Genomic DNA, 20,906 nt, shown 5'->3' on the forward strand with positions numbered 1-20,906 from the left:
TAGGAAGGCCTAAAGCTATATTGTCTCCCTGCCCTCCCCCGCCCATATTCCAAGCTCTTTCCGAACTACACCTTGGGTCATACCACATTCACCACCTAGAAAGTCCTGCCTCTTGCCTTGTATGTAGCATCCTCCAGGATCCAGAGCAGCCTCTGTCCTTACCTGAAGCCCTGGCTCCTGCAGTCCAGGCAGACCGGCCCATCTCTCTTTATCAATTACCCAGCTTACCGTGAATTACTCTAGCTCACAGCAAGAAACAAGGTCCACATCTACAGTGAAAGCCCCTAGGGATCAGGGCCCACGTCTGTTACTCCTCTGGGTCCCTAAGTGCCTACCAAGGACTGTACACATAGCAAGCATATGAGGAATACAGAGACGGGTGAATGAGAGGCTGAGGGGAAGGGAAGGGGGCAGCCTATATCTGGGGGCCTCATTGAGGAAGGCTTCCAGGAGGACGTGGGTTCTGAGCAAAGTTTTGAGCTAAACAATGGTGACAACCCAAGTGCTCTCTGACAAGAGGTCGGTAAACTTTTTCTGCAAAAAGCCAGATAGTAAATATTTTAGGCTTTGCTGGCTGTACCATCTCTGTGGCAACTCCTCAACTCTTCCATTATAGCATACCCATCGCCCATAGCCAAATGCATGGGCATGTCTGTGTCCCAGTAAGACCTTATTTACAAAAACAGGCAACCGGTAGATTTGCCCACAGGCCATAGTTTGCCAATCCTGCTCTAAAGCAAGGTTTTGGTTTTGCCAAAGCATGCTCTATGACCTGCCTGGGGGACAGAGGAGCCTTGGTTCCAGCCCTTTCCTATTGTAGGTCGCCCTCCTCCTGGGGGACTCCCTAGACTTAACGTGGACCTACATGCACAGCACCCTGCCCATCCCCTGGCTGAGTTTCCATAGCCAACCACTAGCCAGGTGTCCCTTCTGCATCCACAGGATTAACGGAAACACAGCCCTCCACCGGGACATCTACCCGTCAGTCAGCCTCCAGATCCAGAAGAACTTTGCCAAGAGCAAGTGGAGGGTAAGTTATCCTCTCCAGGAGGAGGGTAGGCTCTTCTGGGCCCCTGGAGGCTGGGCTGGGGCAGGGGCTGGTGTAGGGGCTTCCCTTGGGGCCTCCCAACAGACTCTGGAGCTCCCTGGACCCTCTCTGAAATGAGAAGTGGCACCTCGGTTTCAAGAGGCCACAGGGCAAAGGGAAAAGCTTGAGCCCCGTGGCCCTCTGAGGATGGAGACAGCCAGAGGCTGGTCTTGTGTCTCCTTAGCAAGCCTTCAACGCAGCAGCCGTGGTGCACCACATGAGGAAGCTGCACATGAACCTGCACAGCCCGGGCGTCCGCCCGGAGGTGGAGAACAGGCCGCCTGTCACTCAAGCCTCGGAAGCCTTGAGACCCAGCTCCCCTGAGATCACCATCACCGAGGCACCCGCCCTGGACCAGAATGTGGCACTCCCTGCCCTGACCCGGCTGCCCTGCCAGCACGGCCCCTGGCACACTGCCCCCGGTGGCAGGTCCCTCAACTGCCTAGTCAATGGCTCCCTCCGCATCAGTAGCAGCCTGGTGCCCATGCGGCAGGGGCCCCTGGCCATCGGACCCTGTGGCTGCTGCTCCAGCTGCCTGAGCATCGGGAGCAAAGGGAAGTCCTCCTACTGCTCCGAGCCCACACTCCTCAAAAAGGCCAACAAAAAACAGTACGTATTTTCAGCCAAAGACAGAGGCATAGCCCCACTCAGCCTGTGTCTGAAACAACTCAGGCAACGGGGCTGAAAGAAATTGGCCACTCAGAGGCCGCTCTGTAGGGTAGAAAGACCTCCGGATCGGGGGCAAGGGAAATGCTTCCAGTCCTGTCCCTACTACTCACTAGCTGTGTGGCCATTGACAAGTCCATCAATGTCTCTGTTTCTAGTTTGCTCATCTGTAAAATGGGTTGATTGAATTATATTTACCTGCTCAGCCTACCTCACAGAGGTATTGTAAAAGTTTAGTGAAGCAATAGAGATTATAATGCCCACAGAAAACCAGGCACATGTGAGTGGTGAGCATTAGATTCCTGGAGTTTCCAGGGCCTCTGTGTTGGGGGCGAGGAAAGGGACCTTGGTTGTCTTATTTGTCTTTTCTGCAAGGGCTTGTACTTTCTGAACCTCATACAGGGAGGGCTGAGTGGATGCCACAGGCACAGAGAACTATCTCAGCTCTTCTTCTTGATCCCCAAAGACTTCATAGCCTGCTGCTTCATTTCCTCTCCAGGAACTTCAAATCAGAGGTCATGGTGCCAGTTAAACCCAGCGGCAGCTCGCATTGCCGCGCGGGGCAGACTGGAGTCTGTCTCATTATGTGATCCCTGGAGCCTGTGCCTGTGTCACTGCAGTTTTCAGGTGAGGGGACTAGAGGCAGGAGGGCGAGAGTGGGGGGCTCAGGGCTGGGGTTGGGGGGAGCTTCTGTCCCAGAAGAAAAGCCCCATCCCAGAATCTAAACGACAGGGTCTGAGGGGTGCCAGAGGTGGCAGCCCCACCCCCACCCTGAACCCCTTCCCTCTGCAGGAGAGACGTTCGACTCTTCTCTGTCCTTCCAAACCTGGAGTCTACCCTGCAGCGAGAGGAAGGGGGGCAAGTGAAGCAGGGCCTGGCAGAAGCGGTTTCTGGTCAGAAGCAGCAGACTGCTGTCCGGGGCAGACCCTCAGAGAAGGCCCAGGAGTGAGCCCCAAGGCACAGAGGCGTCGTTGAAGCTGCGGGCAGGAGGAGCAGCATCCACCAGCTTCCAGGTCTCCCCGGCCTGCCTGCTCTGTGCCCCACACCCTACGTGCCGTGGCTCTGTGCAGTGTGCGTAGATAGCTCTTGCCTGGGTCTGTGCTGTTTGTCGTGAAAAGCTTAACGGGCTAGCCAGACTGTGCCACCTTCTCCGAGCAAAGCCATATGGAGCATCTACCCAGACTCCCCGCTCAGCACCCACTCGCTCCTGCCTCTCAAGCCTCTGTCCTCACGGCCAGGATGGGCTCATTAATGCAGTCACCTGCCCATCTGCACGAATGACAGGCAGCTCTACCCGTCAGCTCTCATCTCTAGGATTAGCTCCCAACCACGCAGAGACCCAGCCAACCTACTCCCAAGACACTTCTGAACCACCTCCCTCCCTGCCCCAGTCCAAAGGCCTCCAAGACGAAAAAGAAAGAAATCCATGACTATGTACTGTAAGGAATTATTGTCCTGGCCAGATGCCCTCCACACACACGCCCAATTAAATTGGAAGTTGACTGTTTTAATTTCAGCTGGTAATTCAAATCCTGCTTCTGCTCTGCCTTTCTCTCCCCGAAAATCAGACAGAGTACTCCTGCCCCTCCCCAGTTTTCTTGCCCTCCACCCCCTCCAGCTTCGTGCTCAGTGTTGTGCTCAATAAATGGACATATTTTTCTCTACGAGGCTTCATTTGGTTCTTCTCGACCTCAGAAGCAGCTCAGGGACTTCTGAGCCCGTGTGGAGTGGAAAGTGCATGGAGAGCTTGTGGTCAGGGAGAACCCAGCCGTGGTCGTAGCTGACGTGGACTGGGAGCACACAGTGTGCCAGGCACCTGGTAACACGAGTCCCACGTACTGGCTCATTTACTCCCCAGAACAACCCCTTGGGGTTCGCTCTGTTGGAGCCCAGGTAGTCTGGCTCCAGCGTGCATTCTCCTAATGACTGTATTGGATGAACAACAATTGGAGGCCCAGCTCTGCCCTGCCATATCTGTGACTGTGGGGAGTTACTCGGCCTTTTGTGCCTTGGTTTCCTGACCTGTCAAACAGGAATAACAGCATCACCTACATCCCGAGATGATGCAGATGATGTGTCTAGCACAAAGCTCAATAAATAATTAATATGATTATTAACGATCAAGAAGCTAATTGAGGGGCCGGCCCAGTGGCGCAAGGGGTTAAGTGCACGCGCTCCACTGCGGCGGCCCAGAGTTTGCCGGTTCGGATCCCAGGCGCGCACCAACGCACTTCTTGTAAACCCATGCTGTGGTGGCGTCCCATATAAAGTAGAGGAAGATAGGCACAGACGTTAGCTCAGGGCCAATCTTTCTCAGCAAAAAGAAGAGGATTGGCATCAGATGTTAGCTCAGTGCTGATCTTCCCCTTACGGAAAAAAAAAAAAAAGAAGTTAATGGAGATAAAATGCCTAGCACAGTGCCTGGACCATGGTTAGCACCCAAACGTTCATGCCATTCCTGTATTTGCCCCCAACACACATACACACACATATATATCTGTTTACAACTTCTCTTTGAGATCCCGAGAGACACAGACTCTAGTCTCAGTTGTGCCTCTAGGAGCTGTGTGAATTTGGACACCTTGCTTCCCTTCTCTGGATGTCTATTTCCTCATCTGTAAATAGAAACTGGATCGCTGCTCAAAGACGAAAATAGCCCCTCTTGTCTTTCAAGGGTGGAATCCATTGGGTCCTAGGACAAAGGGGTCCAGTGTCCCCAAGTTTGGGTGATGAGCAAGCTAGATTGAGCAGAGTGGGGCAGCCTGTGCGTCATATACCACCAGCCCTTGTGCTAGAGCAGAGGAGCATCCAATAACCCCAAATGGGAGACAGAAGCAAGTGACAAAAGTTTCCTTAATGAGGAGAGAGACCATCTTCCCTCTTTGAACCTCCAGGTTTCTTTCCAAAGATTTTTATTGGGCTTTTCATTTGTACATCACTTTTTGCGGAGTTTTTGTGTTGGTCCAGGATTTGGCCTCAATGGAGGATGAAGGGCGAGGACACTGCCCAGCCAAGCTCCCTCCACTTGAGATCTCCTAGTCACAACGACATGGCCCACCTCCACCATCTCCGTCCCTCAAATGTATTTGTCCCATCCGCTCAGGCTCAGCTGCAGCCCAGAGTAATCTTAACAGCTGCACACCAGGGGTGGTCCAGGCTGTGCTGGAGGCTGCATAAAAGTCTCCTTGAGCTGGAAAGTATTCCAACCCCGTCTGGCCCCCAAAAGCAAAGAGGGCAGGGGCTGGAAGCTGGAGCATCACTTGCAGGTGGCGTAGTAGAGCACACGCCCATTAATGTAGTCACGAATCTGCTCCACGTGCTTCTCCAGCCCCGTCAGGTCCGCTGAGCGAAGCACGATGGCCTGGCTCCCCCGCTGCAGCTCCAGCTCCATGTCTGAGGGCAGATGGAAGAGCAGAGGGAGGAGGAGGAGCTGGTGAGACACCCAGAGACTCCCAACCCTTCCTCCTCCTCCCACCCACCGGGAGGCAGCACCTGTCGGAGAAATCGCCTTAGGGGAGTCTGGCCTCCACGGCAGCTCTCTCCAGCCTCATGCCTCTCCAGCCCCAGCCCACTCAGAGAAATGTGGCAGGGGCCGGACCCAGGAAGCCCTTACCCCAATTAGCCGCTTGCCCCTGCCCTTCTCCTCTGCTCTAGGCTCTCTCAGTTGTCCCAGACTGAGGAGGGAGGCCACTGGCACCAAGATTAGCAACCACTGCTCTGGACCCAGACAGCTGCCATCCCACTGATGATCCTTAAGTGGGCACCATGGCAAAAGAGCTGGTAGGCTGCCAGAATTCTTCCCCACCTTCCTTCCCAAAATGCTACTCCAGATAAATCTAGTCCTCCCCCTCCAGTCCACTCTGCAAACCACCAGACCATGTGTGGAGGATTTGAAGGACTCTGAAGTGATCTAGTCCAGCCTGTCCCTCCTGTCATGCTAGGCAGGAGTCCCCTCCACCACATTCATGAGAGCTAGAACCCAGCCTCAGCTTGAACTGTTCCAGGAACAGGGAGGGGAGCACTGCCCTACAATGCTCCAACTTGACACAGCTTTAGTTGTTAGAAACATCTTCTCATTAAGCCAGAATCTGACCACTTCTTCCTTCCACCCAATTGTCCCAGATCTGTCTCCTGGGGGTCACTGTTGTTATTGTTGTTAGTGCCATCGAGTCAACTCCAACTCCTAGCAACGCTGTGTACAGCAGAGGGGAACCCTGCCCGGTCTTTTTTCCCCATCCTCCCACCTTCCAGCGCTGTATCAGACAATGCTCTGCTGCTATTCACAGAGTTTTCATGGCCAATTTTTTCGCAAGTGGGTGGCTGGGTCCTTCTTCCTAGTCTGTCTAGTCTGGAAGCTCCACTGAAACCATGGGTGACCCTGCTGGTATTTGAAATAGCAGTAGCATAGTTTCAGCATCACAGCAACCCACAGCTGCCAAAGTATGACAACTGACAGACAGGTGGTGTGGTTCCCTGACAGGAACCGAACCCGGCCACGGTGGTAAGAGTGCCGATTCTTAACCACTGGACCACCAGGGCTGGCTGTCCTGGGGATGTAGGAATATATTTGCTCTCCCACATGGCAGTCCTTCAAAAGTCTGAGCCTTATCTTCTCCAGATTAAATCTCCCTAGTTCCTTCATCCATTCCTCGTCTGATATAATTAACGAACCCTTCCCTACCTCCCAACCCTGGTCACCCTCCCTCTGATGTATGCAGGTTTGTCAACATTCCTTCTGAAGATATAGTAGCCACCACTGAACACCATCTCCCTGGCGGGATCCTATCAGCAGAACGTAACAGCGTTATTACCGGGCTGACATTCAGCCAGTAGGCACTCATATGGACCTATGGGTTGATAAAATATTGAAATTTTAACAGCTACTGTTCTGTTCTCTGGTCCCAACCCCTAGAGGCCCCCTGTCCATGATCTTCCCTATAACCCTGCAAATAAAGGTTAATTCCTACAAGCAGGTAAATGCTTGTTCCAATGCTACAACCTGAGCCTTTTCAGGTTGGTCGGTGCATGACACACCAGTTACTAAATATTTTTAATCTCATCCCTGAGCTATTACTCCCCTTATTTTGGCACTTTGTATTTATTAGCTCTTTTGGCAGTAGCAAGACACTGCTGACTTATATCAAGCTTATAGTTACTCAAAACTCTTGGGTCTTTTTCGGGTGAGTGACATCTCGTATGTGCTTATCACTTACCAGTCATAAAGTGTTTTCAGCTACATTAGCCACTGAGAAGAAGCCGGGCCTCACCTGACCTTGTACTTGTGAGTTTAGGTCCAGACAAGGCCAGAGTGGAAGTTAATTTTTCTCCTTATTTAATTTCATCCTGTTAGTTTCAGCCCATCTTTTTAGACTTCTGAGACTGCCTTAGAATACTGGTTCTGTTATCTAGTGTATTAACTATCTGTCGTCCATAGACTTGATAAGCAAATTCTTTATCTTCATATAAAACATTGATGGGCAAGGCCAGGGCATGCACTGACCCAGCCTCTGGGCTCCGCCATCTAGGTCAGCTCCTCTTGCCTCACCCTTCAGGTGTGACTGGCCATAGGCTCATACGTACTCACTGTCAACTTGCCAGTCCCACCTTCTCCATAGTGTCCACCTGGCTTGCCAAGCAGATTTTTGTCAACAGCTTTCTCTAAAATTCAGATAAACTCTGGTTGTGGCACTCACTGGGCACACCAGTGCAATGACCCCATCATCACATCTTAGAGACTGAACCTGGTTCCTGGAAATCTTTGTTCTGCTTTCTGAGGAACCTCAGAACCCTTTCAAAATCTCCTTTCATTACGTCTCTGCCATATTCAAAACCCTTGGGCGGTTTCCTACTACCTCCAGGGCTGAGTGTACCCTCCTCATCCTGGCATCAAGGCCAGCTTCATGGACCCAGATACGCTGACCCCATGCTACTTCCCCCTGTTCTGGTCCTCATCAACCCTCCTCTCCTATTGGGTGGTCCTCGCTCCATTCTCAGAACATGCCTTGTTCCTTCCCATCCACCTTGATGTCCCTCCTCCTCCTCATAGCCTCTCCCAGGACTACACATCCTTCCAGGCCCATCTCAAATCTTATCTTTTCTGAACATCACCTTCACTGAACATTTCTCTCTGACATTATTTATCCTCTGAACCCCTAGAACTCTTATTATTTGGGTTCCTATCACAGGCCCCCTTGTGCTGTTAAATACAGCTTCACGATTCTTATGGGCAATAGGAAAAATGGCCCCATCTGGATTGCAAGCTTCTTGAGGGAAGGCCAAGTCTTGTGAAATCTCTGCGTGCCCCACAGCCCCATCATTGTGCCTCATACTTACCAGGTGCTCAGGAAATCCTGATTGATCTCACTCCCTTAGCACCGCTGGCTCCAACAAGAGTGGGCCTCAGAAGCCCTGGTTGGTACCAGCCTTTAAGGACGGCCTGCAGTCCAAGCCCCTGGACCATTCCCTCACCTTTCATCCTGTCCATCATCTCCATGGTCTCCCCAAACAGTTCCTCTGCCTCCGTCTTGACCCTCAAGATCCGGCTGCCCTGCTCTCCCAGCATGGGGCTCCGACCCAACCGGTCCTTCAACTCAGCATACTTTTGCTTTATTCTCTCGAATCCCTAAAAAAGGTAGAACAGTCTCAGTCTCACCATCATCACCATCCAAAGTCCTAAAGGCCTTTCACTAAAGAAATTAATATCACTCAAACTGACACACGGAAATAAGGTGCCTCCTAATACTCCCAATGGGTTGGTATGACTAAAAAACCCGTAGGCCACAAACTATATCTTAAACTTCCTTTGTCTTTTCCTCCCCTCATGTGCAGCTCCTGTCACCCCCCTACCTCACTTCCAGGACAGTGCCAGGAACACACTTGTCACTTAACAGTATACTTGGCAGTGTGGCCATCGTACAGGGGCTGCAAGTGCTAAGGTTCCTGGTACACTAGAGAGATTGAGAATGGCTCTTTGAGCTTCTCTCTGATCTCATTCTGACAGTGATGGGGCTCAGGTTAGGCTAAGTCAAGAGTGTCTGGCTGGCTGGGTAGCCATGACAGGGGACCAGCTCTGGATCGGTGTCAAGAGACCTGCTTTGAAGATGAGCTTTAGGCCTGGACAAAGGTACCACTTCATCTGTAAAAGGAGAGGGATTGGACTAGATCATTTCCAACATCCCTGAACCAGCTATGTCAAAGGCAGCCAGAGGTAGAATTCAGATGTCTGGCCAGGTTGGGTTTAATCCTGAAGCCCCTTCTGGTTATTCTAGAATATCTGTTATTCTAATTGCTTTCGAGCCTGTGCTCTTATAGAGTGTACAAAGTCCTCTCTTGCTCAGAAACTGCCCATGGCTGTGCTTCCTCGGGCTAACTCGGCCCTTTCTGTACCTCTTGGGCACTCAGTGCCCGCTCGCTGGCGCCCTCCGCGAGTTTCTGGGCCTGGGCTGCCTGTGCCCGCTGCTGCCCGGCTTGGCGGCGGAGCTTCTCCATCCGTGCTCGGAAGTTACCCAGCTGCTCCGTCATGCTGGTCACCAGTCTTTCTGCTGGCCCCAGTACCTGCTGAACCTTTGTGGAGAGAGGGACACCTGGGGTTTGTGGTGGGTCTCATAGGCAGTGGCCTTCATCCTTCTTGTCTCCATCTCATCAGGCAGCTAAAACTCTCAACCAGGACATCACCATTGCCCCTCCCAATCCCCTATCTGTCCTCTGGCATCCAGGCCTCCTCCTTTTCCAGCTCAGCTGACCCCACCTCCACTGGAGCTCAGAGCCCAACCCTGCCTTCTGCACCAGCCGTGAGACCAGAAAACCAAAGGCTCAAAGTCAGGCCCAAGGCTTATAATCCTCCTTCTTTAGGTCCCCAGCTCAGTTTCCATCCAGGTCATTTTCTGGCATCTCCTATGCCTTTTGCCTGAATCTGTCTGTTCATTCCCAAATATGGGGGAAGGAAGCCATAACACCTCACCTCAGCAACTCTGTCCTGGATAAGCCGAAGGGAGCGGCTGGTGCCTTGCATGGTGTCCTGGGCTTCCTGTAGTGCCACGGTGCCCTGCTGCAGGTTCCCCACCACATCCTCCACCTGGCCCTCCACTGCGTTGGCGCGGCTCCTGGGGTCAGGGGAGTGGAAGGGAGAGGGCAGAGAATGAGTGAACAGTGAAGGAATACTGTGGCTCCACTCCCTCACCAGTCCGAGAGAACACCCTTCCCAGCCAAGACGAAAAGGGGAGTATTAACTCAGTAGCTCTTCCAGCCCAGGACCCCACTAAGCAGACATGATGAATTTATTAAGTCTGAGAGATGCTTTGGGCACAGTTTCCAACATGGAAGACAGGGCCATGCCGAGTTAAGTTCACCCTGGATGCTGTGTGTCACTTCCCCATCCCTCACTGCAGGAAGCAGCCCTCCTGTCTCCCAGCCCCCTTGCACCTTTCTGACTTGCAGAGATTCTTCTCTCACTTCCAGCAACCGAGCTGGGGAGCAAAACACCAGCCCAAGCCCGGGCGTGGGAGAAGTGCAGGGCCCCGGGCCATACCTGGCCTGCTCAGCCTCAGCCTGGAGCCTACGAGCCCGAGCAATGTCCTGCTTGGTCTGGGACAGCACCAGGTCCACATTGGGCAGCCTAGCTGCAATGGCCTGGATCTCATTCATCTTCCGCAGGACTGTGGCAGAGTCTGTGGGCAGCCACAGGGCCAGCACGGCCTCGCTGACCTCCTCGATGGCAGCTGCGTCAGTGTCAGGGTCTGGAAGACAGCCATGCATCAGACTGAGGGAGCCCAGCCAACCCCCAAAGATCGGAGCAGCACCCACTGTGGCATCTCTGCCCTGGCTGCCCAAGAAGCTGCCGCTCCCTCTCAGGCACACTCAGGCGCCCATTCTCGGAGAATTTCCAGGAACACGCGGGAGGATGATTGTCGGCACAGCTGTGGCAACTAAGTGTCTGGTGCCACAGGAAGCTGCGGGCTGGGGAGAAGGAGGTGGTGCCAGACAGCTGGTACCAAACAATGCCTGGAGCACGAACATAATCAGCCCTAAATTGGGGAGAGTGGCCGGGAACTGGAACCGCTTCCTTGGCAGTAAGACCCTTTCCACATGCCCCTCCTCAGGCCAGAATGCTCATTTTTGCAACGGCAGATGAAGATTACCAGGTCTTTGCTCAAATGTCACCTTCTCAGGGAGGCCAACCCTGGCCATCCAACCTAGAATTGCAACCTCCACCCTATGCCAACTCTCCTCATCCTCCCTCTCAGCTTTGTCTTTCTCCCTAGCGTCCATCGCCTCCCACATGCTGAACACTTAACTCATTTACCTGGTTTTCTGTCTGTTACCCCCCTAGCACATAAACTCCATGAGGGCAGGGACCGGGTTTTGTTCACAGCTACATCCCCAGCCACCAGCACTGTGCCTGGCACTTGGAGGCACTCTGTGTTTGTAGAGTGAATAAATGATTGAAAGGGCTCCAGACCCCAGCCTCCCCTTTACTATTTAAGAAACCTGAGCTCTGTTTCCTGATCTGTGAAATGGGAATAATGATCCCCAAACGGAAGGGATGAATTGAAACAATTAATTAGCAAGAATTCTACAAACCAACCCAAGGTCAGAGAGTAAGGTCATTAAGTGCAGAGACAGCATCTCCTCCCCATCTCTCTCCGTTCACTTTTACAGATTCCACTGGTATTGCCGTGGTGGGGAAGGGGGCGCCCACTCACCCAGATGGTTTGCCCTGGGTTCTCTGCCATCAGAAGGTTTTCTCGCCAACTACCTGCACAGGTCCCAGCCCCAGTCCCCTCCCCCTGCCAGGTGGAAGGTAGCTCCTTGGGCAGCCAGGAAGCCATGACTCGTTCACTGCTGTGTCCCTTCGGAGCCAGAGCAGCACACTGCAGGGGCCCACGGCATAACTGCGGGTGAGTTTAACTAAGTGGGTGTATCCCCAACTGCAATCTTTCCTGAGGCCCTCCCCACAGAGACCACTGCCCTCTCATCTAACCCCGAGTCCAAATCTCAAAACAAGCCCTCATATGCACCTTCCCCAGACAGCCTCCCACCATTAGCGCACTCCTGTGTGTGGCTCTGGCCCTTCCTTTGTCCTGTATCACGTCAGTAGCACCGATGGGCTGGGTCTGAGTTACACTCAGTTTTGTGGGTTCCTGAGTCCCAAACTTTCACTGCTCTGAACAGCAGCATGTGGGCAGCTGAGGCTGAAAATCAAATTAGACTCAGTCCCTGCCCTCATGGACCTCAAAATGGAGGAAGACAGACAGGCATGTAACCAACCCTGCGTGACGAGGGCAACACGGTGCTAGGACGGCCATTGGAAGGGCACCTAACGCAGTCTGACAAGCCCAGGGAGGCTTCCTCGAGACGGGGTCCATAGAGGATTCTTAGAGGATGAGTAGGAATTAGCCAGGTTGGGAGAGGTGAGGCAAAGGAGACAATCCAGGGAGAGGAAAAACATTGGCAAAGGCAGTGAAGCAAGTGTGTGTGTGTGTGTGTCTGTCTCATAGCACAATAATTAGACAGTGGACTACGAAGTGAGATCAATCCTTCTCGCACTCCCTCCAAGCTGGATGCCCTTAGGCAGGTTACTTAACCTCCCTGTGCCTAGAATCTTCATCTGCAAAGTGGTAGGCAGCTGGGATTAGATAACGTAATGCACGTAAAGCACGTAGACAGTGCCTGACACTTAGTAAGAACTCAACAAACCAGAACTATTATTTTTGTCAACTCCATTTGAAGACCTGCGAAAGATGACGTCTCCCCCTTCCTCCAAGGCCTTCCACTCTGCCTCCCATGCTGTGACCCTGCGTGCCAACAGCAGCTGCTACCTGGGCCTCCTGCACCAGGACTCTGGAGACTAGAACCCACTGCCATGGAGACTGAATTGTCCTGGGTCCCTGCCAGGGGCTGGGCCTCTCTCAGGCCCTGCTCCTTCTCTCCTCCTCATCCTGTCAAAGGACCTGAGACACAAGGAGAACTGAGAGGACAAAGCAGGGCTCACAGCCCTGCAACCTCCGCCTGTTCTTGAACCAGGGCTGCACCCCAAGGAGAGACTTCCTACCCACCTCCCACCCCCTGGCCGGGGTGGATGCAGGGTGGGTGGACATTCAGCCTCACTCGGCTCAACTCAGGGGAAGACTTCCCTATCTGTGAGTCTGAGCCCCAAACTTTGGCCTGTCTCTTTGTCCACGTTTGTCATTTGTCAGGCACCATCTTCCTGCATCCCCGGGGTAACACTCTCCCCAGTTCTGGGGCTCTCTGGGAGGCTGACTCCAGCATGGCCTTAGGCAAGCCCTGGGTCCCCAGCAGATCCTTTCTGCCTCTCTCCAGCTGCCGTCGCACGCAGGAGGAGGCTTCGGCCTGTTTGGAGCAAAGACACTGCAATAGTAGCAAGAAGAGCCACTGTCATTACACCAAGCCTTCAGCTCATATTCACTGGGCTCCCAGCCAAGCAAACTCCCTGGCAGGGATCAGAAATCTAACAATATCAACTCTCATTCTGGAGGCACCTTTAATTTTTCCAACACACATTTTATGTCAGTTGGTCCCCAGAATAAACTTGTGAAATACTACCATCTCGGTGTGCAGAAGCAAAAGATGAGGTAAACAGAAAAGCCACTTGCCCAAAGGCACACAGGTTTCCTGAGTCCTGTCCAGGGAACTTTCTAGTCCCCAGGGTGGTAACGGAGGGGATCTGGTACATTTATTCATTCAACCAGCGTTACGCTGGCCTTACGCTAGGTGCCAGTGACACAGTGAACAATACAGACAGCCATTCCTGCCCTCTTGGAGTTTACAGTCTAGTGGGGAGACAAACAGTACACTTGCAGAAAAATGAATTCAACACCCACAGGCTGGGAGCAGTGCAAAGAGGATCAGATGGCAGAGGGGAACAGGAGAGGAGGGGCAAGACCAGAAGGGGTGGTCAGGAAAGGCCTCTCTGGGGAGATGACATTTAATCTGAGACCTCGAGGGCAAGAATTAGCAGCCTTGGAAAAAGCGTTCCAGGCAGAGAAAGAGCAAGTAAAAGTCTCTAAGGTGGGTACAAGTCTGGCCTTTTCAGGGACAGTCAGTGAGCAAAGCGGGAAGGACACAAGGCCACATCTGGGAGGTGAGCAGAGGCCATGACACAGGGTTGGCAGTTGTTTCCAAGAACAAGGGGAAGCCAATGAAGGATTTTGGGTGCTCGTGGGATGTGATCCCCCTTACACATTTTTCAAAGATTTTTCAGGCTGTTCTGTTGAGAATGGACGATAAGGGAGCAGGAGGGGAGGTGGGTGAAACACTAGGGGGCCGGGCAGCCATCTAGGCGAGTGATGGGGGCCTGGCCCACGTGGCATGGAGATGAGGGAAGGAGGCGGCTGGCTGATGAACTGGATCAGGGACAGGGAATAGGGGGACGAGGGACAGGCAGGAGTCGAAACATCAGCTGAGGGGAAAGCGAAGGTGAGGCTCACCTGAGAGGAAGTCCCGGACCTGCTGGATGAGGAGCCGCGTGCGCCGGACATCTTCCTCCATCTGGGAGCGGCTGGTGGTCACCTGAGTCTCCAGGCGCTGAGCATCTGATTGCACCTGCAAGGCGACTTCCTCGGCTGCCCTGATCTGCCGACACACACTGCAGGTCAGTAGTGGTCAAAGCCCCAAGAGAGCCTCTCGGCAGTCCCCAAGGATCCTGTGGACACCTGCTACCTAAGACCTACCTGGGAAACATTTGCAACTAACCCGGTTTGGCCCCAAAGAAATGATGTGGAATCCCGTAAAAAAAAAAAAAAGCCCAAAACATTAGCCCCCCCACCCCCTCACTTGCTGTGGGGCCTTGGGCAAGTCACCCGGCATCTCTGGGTTTTCGTCTCCTGACTGTAAAACAGGAGCTCTGACTTGCCCAGAGGATCTGACCCCTCTGCCTCCTGCTACGGGTGCCCACCCCACCTCAGCTGCACCTACCATCTGCCTGGTCTGCTGGAGCTGGGCACTGAAGCCCCGAAGCTGCTCGACCACTTGCCCTGCCGTCCGGAAGGCCCCGCCCGCCCTGGGGAGGGCGCCTCTGCAGTGGGAGCCACAGGCCGTGCCGTTATCTCGGGGACACAGCTCACCGGGGCACGCTTTTGGGGTACAGGCCGTCTGCCTGGAGCCCCCACAGAGCTGTGGAGAGAAGGGGGTGTCAAGAGGGTTCCCAAGGCTCCTCAACACCATTCCTATCCCACACCCCAGGGAAACAAACAGCCAGACATCTCCATGGCAACCAGGCCCCAGAAATTGTTTCCTTGGTAACTGCTGAGCACACTGTGAGGGGCCAAGGGTCAGGATGAGTGGGGGAGTGAGTAAGTTCACACTGCCCCAGTGGGAAATGTGTAGCAGCAGTCAGGTGTGACAAGCTGGGGCAGGGGCCTCCAGGAAGTGGGGCTCCATGCTACTAGTCACCTTGTTGATAGTGGGTGTCAGATCAGGCAAGGAAGCCATCTCCAGCCTCAGGCCCACAAGTTGGGGGCCACCAGCTCCCCTACTTTCTTCTGTCTGCTGCGCCAGCCCCTCTGCCTCTCTCCGGCTGTCCCTGAGCCGGAGCAGCAGGCGGGAGCTGTCAGAGACCTGCTGAGCAGCCTGGGATGACCGCTGGTAGGCTGCGGTCAGCATCCGGAAGGCTCCTGTGGGAAGAAGAGAGGGGAACTGAGCTGCCCCTGGGCCTGGAGGCCTGGAAATGGAGGAGGAGCAGGAAGGGAGCCAAGGCGCGGGGTCCATGGCAATGCGTGCGGCTGTCTGAGGCCCCCCTCCTCACCTGAAGGATTGGCACTGATTAGTTCTGCAAACTGCTTCCTCTTGTTCTGATACATAATGAGGAGGCGATTGAAGCTTCTGTCCAGATTCTCCAGGTCTCCCTGGAGGGACAAGGTCTCCTCCTCTAGGGGCAGATCCAGCTGCAGGCCCTGAAGAGTCTGCCTGAGATGGGAAAGGAGTTTGCACTAAAATATGGGGGGGGGTGGGGGGGGTTGCCCTCCCAGAACCAGCCATCCCCTTGGAGAAACCACTACTGAGTCAGGAAAAACTAAGGCCTTCAGCAAAGGCAACAGAACAGGAGACTTCACAGGCTGAAGAGGACTCTGCCGGGTAAAGGCAGGGAGGGCCAGCACCACCTCCCTCCATCCCTCTGCAGGCAGATTCATAAAACTCTCCTTCCTTGACTCGTGTGAACCTAACATCCTGACTCGCCTCCACCTTCCCACAGCTGGCTTCCATGAGGAGCGTCACCCTGACCCCCTCCTTCTCGGCTCGCTACAGGCTGACTTCAGCCACCACTTGGACAGCGAGGCTCCAGAGTCTCTTCTGCAGTCTACACCTCCCCACGAGCTCCCATAGCTGCCGCCTGCTGGTCATCTCCACCCGAACAGGGATCAGGATCCACCTGCCCAGGCCCACAACCACTGAGCTTTCGGAGAGTCCTCTCTCTCCGTGCCCTTTGCGGCCCCACCAACCACCAACTCCCTCCCACAAGCCACGCATTCTCCACCTCCAGCCTTTGCTCAGGCATGGAACCTCCTTCCACAGACACCCTCCCCTGCCTGCACTACCAGCCTACCAAATGCCTATCGACTCACTACTCAATTTTGAGACTTGGGTCAATCACAGATCTGGATAGCTCTGGGCACCGACACTCAGTGAGTGCTCAGGGAATGCAAACTAATTATAGAAACTTCCAGAACCAAATCTCACTAAGAAGGTGCCTCTGCTGGTAGGAGGAGGGTGTGGTGGGACTGCTCCCATTCCAAAGACAATACTAGTTATTTTTAGAGCCCTGCCTCTCGGATGCCCTGCACTAGGGTGACTAATTCAGAGCTGACGCTCTCCCACAGGCAACGCTGGGCACTTGAAAGAACACTGGGCTGGAGCTCCTGCCTGTGTTCTGCATCCCCACTCTGCCCCTCAGTGGCCTCGTATCTCTGTCACGTCACCGATCTGTGCCTGTCTCCTCACCTGCAAAATGGAAGTAACAACACCCACCACACCAACCTCCCAGGACTGTTGCGATAGTTCAAGGAGAGAGCTACATGAAAATGCTTTGTAAACTGTAAACGGTTGTACCCATGTAAGGAAGGGCCAGTGCTCTCCTTATGTGAATCCATGTGGTATAATTCTTCTAAGTGGAATTACCTGATGGAGAAGATGGCATTGGCCACCTGGGCCACTTCCTGCTCCGTGACTGAGGTGCTGCCAAGAATTGCTTGGATCTGCTCAATCTTGCTCTTTGTATCCTGGATCCGAGAGGCCAGACCGTGGTCCTCCAGGCCTGGCCCCGACCACAGGCTGGTGGTGGCGTTTCGGAGGCCACTGAGGCGTCGGGCTTGCTCCCGGAGGTTGGCGTCGTAAATCTGGAAGCAAGGGTGGCAGGCCACGCATACCGGGTAGCGGTCACAGTAGCCTCGCTGGCACTGGCCACAGCGGGGCCCGGTCAAGCCAGGGCGGCAGAGGCAGCGGCCTGAGGCCTTGTCACAGCCTGGGCCCTCAGTTCCCCGGAAGTCACAGTCACAGGCTAAGGCGGAAGAAACGATGGTCAGAGGCCAGGGGTCAGGGAGACTAGGGTCTGGTGAGAGAGCCCTGAAGAGGAGGGCTGACCTCAGGATCCTTCTACATGACAGAATAATAGACCATCAAGGACAGAATAAAATCATGGCAACAATAGCAACGAAAGCAAGCACTTACCTGGCACCTACTGTGTTCCAGCCACTGTTCTAAGTCTCATACTCAACATCCACACGTTATCTCATGTGACCTTCACAACTACTCTCTGACAGAGGTAGTCACCCCTATTTTCCCAGTTTTATAGATGAAGCAGCTGAGGCACAGAGAGGTTAAGTACAGTGTGCCCCTTCCCCAGATGAGGAAACTGAGGCCTAAAGAGGGTGAGCGACTTGCCCCAAGTCATCTGTAAGGCAGGACAGAGCTGAGACCAGACCCGGTCTGGATGCTCCGAGTCCCCTGCCCTTGTCACTACTTGTCACACTGACTCCGGGGAAATGATGCCTTCCCCCCTCAGGATTCACTTTCTCCATTTATGAACAGGGAAGACACGTCCTCCCCTCCCTGCGCTGTCCTGGACATGACTCTAGGAAATGCTTTCTCAGGGAAGTGGGGAGCAAAGCAACCCTCCTGACCTGGGGACATGCAGAGGGCCTGATGTCAGCCTGCCCTGGGGCTAGAAGGCTAAGCCCACTGGCTGGAGCAGTCCTGGGGAGCAGGCCCTCTCATGGGGTTTCCAGGGCCCACATCTCATGTAGCAATATGCAGAGTCCTCCCATACCACAGACCCCCATGCCCTCCCCCACGAGCCCACCCCAGCACTCATCCCCTCAGCATCCCCCACTCAGTGAGCGCGCACCTCGGCATCCCGCTGCGTCTCCATAGGTCCTGTCGGGACACTGGCGGATTGCTGCAGCACTGCAGGTCAGGCCATCAAACCCTTCCCGACAAGGGCACTGCCCTGTGAACTGTTGGGGGAGAACACCGTCAGGGAGCCTCCCTCACAGGCCCGGCCTTGCCTAACCTCCCTGGTGCACCCCCAGAACAAGGGCTCCCACCCAGAGACAAGCTCTGAAGTCAAAGCCCAGAACGGCCCTGCAGAAAGTGTGGCGAGTACGGCATTGCCAAAGGCTGAGAGCCACAGAGGGAGGGACATTTGGTGGCCTCCCCAAAGGGGACTGAGGACAGAAGCAGCCCAGCCTGACCTTGGAGATGCCCAGACCGGCAGCGTGGAGGGGAGACAGAGGCGGGTGGGCAGAACACCTCTCCTGCTGAGGGTCCCACAGGGTCACCCCCACTGCATACCTGGTTGCACTGGGGGCTGAGGGAGTTGTAGGGGTCGCAGGCACATGGCTCACAGCCCCGACCGCTGGCCAGCTTCCAGTGGCGGGGAGCACACTGGTCACATTTGGGGCCCACCACATGGGGCAGGCACAGGCAGCGCCCACTCTCCTCGTCACATGGCATGTCCCGCCGGGACCCCAGGATGCTGCAGTCACAGCCTGCAAGACGGAGGGCTGCTGAGCTCCAGGGATGGCCCACCAAAAACTCACCCCCAGAGGATGCGCATGAGGAAGGGTGCCCATCCTGGGAAAAGAAGCAGGCAGAGTCATTCCCTCCAGATAACCTGGCTGACTCATAAGGCCTCTGTGCCTTCCCACCAGATCCAGCACCTAGCAAGTTGGCCACCCGCCCTCCCTCCCACTGGCTGACTCAGTCGCACCTTCCAACCTGGGCCTGTGTTGCCATCTGCTGGAGGACAGTAGCATAGCATCTGGCACCCTGCACAGCGCGCAGGGCAAGTCAGCTCTGGAGGCCCGACACACCCCGTGCCAGGCTGGGTCCCCTACTCACGGTGGCAACCCTGCGGGTTGGCGTAGGTGAGTCCTGTAAATCCTGGCTTGCACAGGTCACAGCGCTCCCCCTGCACGTGCTCCTTGCACACGCACTGCCCGGTCACTGGGTCACAGGGAGCGCCCGGCACTGCCCCATCCGGATCACATTCGCAGGCTGAGAGACAAAAGCAGCCAGCGCGGTAGGAACAAAGAAGAAAAGGAGAGAGTTAGGAGCATATTCCAGGAGCCAGCCTTCCTGGTTCAAATCATTGTTCCACCACTTACCAGCTTACAACCTTAGTCAAGTTATTTAACACCTCTGAGCCTCAGTTTCCCCATCTATAAAATGGGGATAATTATACAACCCTCATAGACTTCTTACAAGGAATAAATGAGTAAATATAAAGCAGGTAGAACAGTGCTTGGCACATGTTAGTACTATAGAAGTTTTTGTTGTCATTATCTACTGAACGACTGCTATGTGCTGGGCACGCCTGCATGCCACCTTATATAATACTCATGATAACCCTGAAAGGTGAGATGATTACCCCTTTTGTACAGATGAGGAAATTGAGACTCAGAGATGTTAAGGAACACACTCAAGGTCACACAGCAAGAAAGTGCTAGAAATAGAAGTCAAATTCAAGTCTTTCTCACTCTTTCCACAAACAAATAATATTAACAGGGAGTGAATCAGCTTTCTCCCACCCCCACACCCAAAACCCTTTCCTGGCTTCAAATGAAGACGCTTCCTTCATCTAGAAAGTCTTTCCTGATTAACCCTGCCCAAATCATGTTGCTTCCACCGAGTTTGCTCTCTCCTGTATGAACTCACTGGCCCTTGTGGACGTGTTAAGTCACTCCTGGGTGTTCCATCACATTACAATTATAGGTTCATTCAACAAACATTCCTTAGCATCAATTATTTGCCTGTCATTGTGCTAGGGCCTGAGGATTTAAGACATAATCCTTGCCATGGAGGAGTTCTCCATGTTGGGGGAAACAGAAAAATAAAGAGAAATCCGCATTACAAATGGTAAAGGCAACAACATACATATGGACAAAGTGCTTCGTCCCTCTTTTCCATGTCTGTGTGGCTTATATCACCGAACAGTGCACGTGCTTATTGACAGCAGAAATTGTATCTTGTATTTACTTTTTTCTCTCCTATACACAAAATAAGGGCTACATGATTGGTTGACTGATTGATTGATGGTCCAGAGAGGTTACGTGATTTGCTTAGAAATGCACAGCTAAGTCAAAACAATTGCCCACAAGTCCTGACACACAACTGAGTCTGCTTGCTTCCTGAGGGCTTGTGTGTCCCCAGGACATGTGCTCTGTTGTGCCCAGAGTACTGGACAGATGACACCCTGGGTCACCGGAGCCCCTACTCACGGATGCAGGTCTCCTGAATGGGAGCACCAGGACGCCGGTTCCGGAAATAGTGCAGCTGACACCGCTCACAGTTCCTGCCCTCGGTGTGGTCCCGGCAGTTGTCACACACACCTCCATGTACCCCCTGGCTGGCGGCAAACACAGCTGGGTCGAAGTGACACGTCTCTGAGTGCCCATTGCAGTCGCACCCTGAAAAAGGAGATTCCCAGGGCTGCTGTTTGACCAGCACCACTGCCGTCTATAGAGCATGTTCCACGCTAACTCATCGGCATCTCCAGCAGCTCTGCAAGATGCTCAGGTCTGGGAAATGGGGAAACTGAGGCCCAGGAAGGCTTATGTAATTTATTTAGGATTATATAGCCAGTAAGAAAGCAGAGTAGAATGAGAACTCAGGCCTCCTGACTCCCAGCGTGGTGACCAAC

At 53.9% G+C, this 20,906-nt stretch overlaps 2 protein-coding genes across 2 annotated transcripts in view; one reads left to right on the forward strand and one right to left on the reverse strand.

Annotated features, from left to right (window-relative positions):
* Window positions 1–3,399, forward strand: part of CAMK1G (calcium/calmodulin dependent protein kinase IG) — a 29,562-nt gene extending 26,163 nt beyond the window's left edge. The window contains exons 10-13 of the mRNA XM_058538063.1: window positions 943–1,030; window positions 1,272–1,696; window positions 2,253–2,380; window positions 2,546–3,399. Coding sequence (XP_058394046.1) covers window positions 943–1,030; window positions 1,272–1,696; window positions 2,253–2,343 — 604 coding nt within the window. The 3' untranslated portion in view covers window positions 2,344–2,380; window positions 2,546–3,399. The remainder of the gene's footprint in view (window positions 1–942; window positions 1,031–1,271; window positions 1,697–2,252; window positions 2,381–2,545) is intronic.
* A 1,173-nt stretch (window positions 3,400–4,572) lies between these two features.
* LAMB3 (laminin subunit beta 3) overlaps window positions 4,573–20,906 on the reverse strand; it is a 37,283-nt gene continuing 20,949 nt past the window's right edge. Inside the window, exons 10-23 of the mRNA XM_058536947.1 lie at window positions 20,485–20,673; window positions 19,106–19,261; window positions 18,557–18,753; window positions 18,111–18,219; window positions 16,886–17,264; window positions 15,516–15,676; window positions 15,164–15,384; window positions 14,687–14,884; window positions 14,200–14,344; window positions 10,281–10,488; window positions 9,714–9,855; window positions 9,140–9,316; window positions 8,222–8,375; window positions 4,573–5,146 (exon numbers count right to left, since the gene is read on the reverse strand). Coding sequence (XP_058392930.1) covers window positions 5,010–5,146; window positions 8,222–8,375; window positions 9,140–9,316; window positions 9,714–9,855; window positions 10,281–10,488; window positions 14,200–14,344; window positions 14,687–14,884; window positions 15,164–15,384; window positions 15,516–15,676; window positions 16,886–17,264; window positions 18,111–18,219; window positions 18,557–18,753; window positions 19,106–19,261; window positions 20,485–20,673 — 2,573 coding nt within the window. The 3' untranslated portion in view covers window positions 4,573–5,009. The remainder of the gene's footprint in view (window positions 5,147–8,221; window positions 8,376–9,139; window positions 9,317–9,713; window positions 9,856–10,280; window positions 10,489–14,199; window positions 14,345–14,686; window positions 14,885–15,163; window positions 15,385–15,515; window positions 15,677–16,885; window positions 17,265–18,110; window positions 18,220–18,556; window positions 18,754–19,105; window positions 19,262–20,484; window positions 20,674–20,906) is intronic.

Source organism: Diceros bicornis, chromosome 4 (assembly GCF_020826845.1).
Source record: "Diceros bicornis minor isolate mBicDic1 chromosome 4, mDicBic1.mat.cur, whole genome shotgun sequence".
Lineage (NCBI taxonomy): Eukaryota > Metazoa > Chordata > Mammalia > Perissodactyla > Rhinocerotidae > Diceros > Diceros bicornis.